A 1,145-nucleotide genomic window follows, 5' to 3' on the forward strand; every position below is an offset into this window, starting at 1 on the left:
GCCTGAAATTAGCATAATCCATATGGTCTACCATTTGGTTTGCTGTCCAGCCCTTCCTGATCACCAGGAGAGACCGAGAGCTCAGGAGTGAAGCAGAGAGCACATGTACCAATGTGGGGGCAGGTGGTCCTGATAGCCCTGGAGCTACCCAAACAGACTGGATAAAGGGGACTTTCGAGGCCATCAAAGATAAACTGCACTTCCCTTAGAATACTACCTAAGCCTGCTCCATCTTCACCTGGGAGCCATTTATTTGTTTTTATATTAAGAATTTTATTATGGGCTTTGTTTTGTATTCATAATGATTTACAAAGTCCTGCCATCTAGTGGCCAAATTAATAACACATCTCTGAACACGCCAATATTTGCCGAGGACTCAAATATCGGATCCTTGAAATGTTTTTTTAACAATGCCTAATGTAGGTGAAAACAAGGTCTTGGTGAGGTGCTGCCATTTCATCCGTCCTCGGTCTCTGCGCCTTTCGCAGAGCTTCCAGCAGCACTATGTTGGGCCTGAGCATCTGGAGGTTCACCACCTCTGTGGTCCATAGGAGCCACTATGAGGAGGGCCCTGGGAAGAATTTGCCATTTTCAGTGGAAAACAAGTGGTGGTTACTAGCTAAGATGTGTTTGTACTTTGGATCTGCATTTGCTACACCCTTCCTTATAGCAAGACACCAACTGCTTAAAACATAAGGATGTTTCAGTTCATCCATTTAACAGATATGAAGAGCATTTTAAGAGGTGCAGCCTCTGGAAATGGATCAAACTCGAACTCATATGGCATACTAGATATGTTTGTCAATAAACTTATGACATGAAGAAAAAAATTAAAAAGTGAACAATGCCTAATGTAGAGCCAATACTCAGAAATATTTAATGCAAAAGTGAAATGTAGTTCAACCAACAGTTTCAAGATATGGTATATGACATACAAAGAAATGAAAGAAAGCAGACATCCTATGATATTTATGGCTAAGCTCTATTGTCAGTGTGTTATAATCCAGTAGGGATCTCTTCAAAGAGAAATCTCAGAAGGGCCAAGTATGGTGAATTATTCTATGTACACTCATGATCGTCATCATCGTGGTCATCATCATTATCATTACACAGACAAAAGGGGCCAACAATAGGCTTACCTTGAG

General features: G+C 41.1%; 1 protein-coding gene across 1 annotated transcript; it reads left to right on the forward strand.

Moving 5' to 3' along the window:
* Positions 1-423: 423 nt before the first annotated feature.
* On the forward strand, positions 424-822 carry LOC126946671 (cytochrome c oxidase subunit 7C, mitochondrial-like). The gene has a single exon (XM_050777281.1). The coding sequence runs from the start codon at positions 505-507 to the stop codon at positions 694-696; it is 192 nt and encodes a 63-aa protein (XP_050633238.1). The 5' UTR covers positions 424-504; the 3' UTR covers positions 697-822.
* Positions 823-1,145: the final 323 nt, after the last annotated feature.

This window comes from Macaca thibetana, chromosome X, assembly GCF_024542745.1.
Source record: "Macaca thibetana thibetana isolate TM-01 chromosome X, ASM2454274v1, whole genome shotgun sequence".
In the NCBI taxonomy this organism is placed as follows: domain Eukaryota; kingdom Metazoa; phylum Chordata; class Mammalia; order Primates; family Cercopithecidae; genus Macaca; species Macaca thibetana.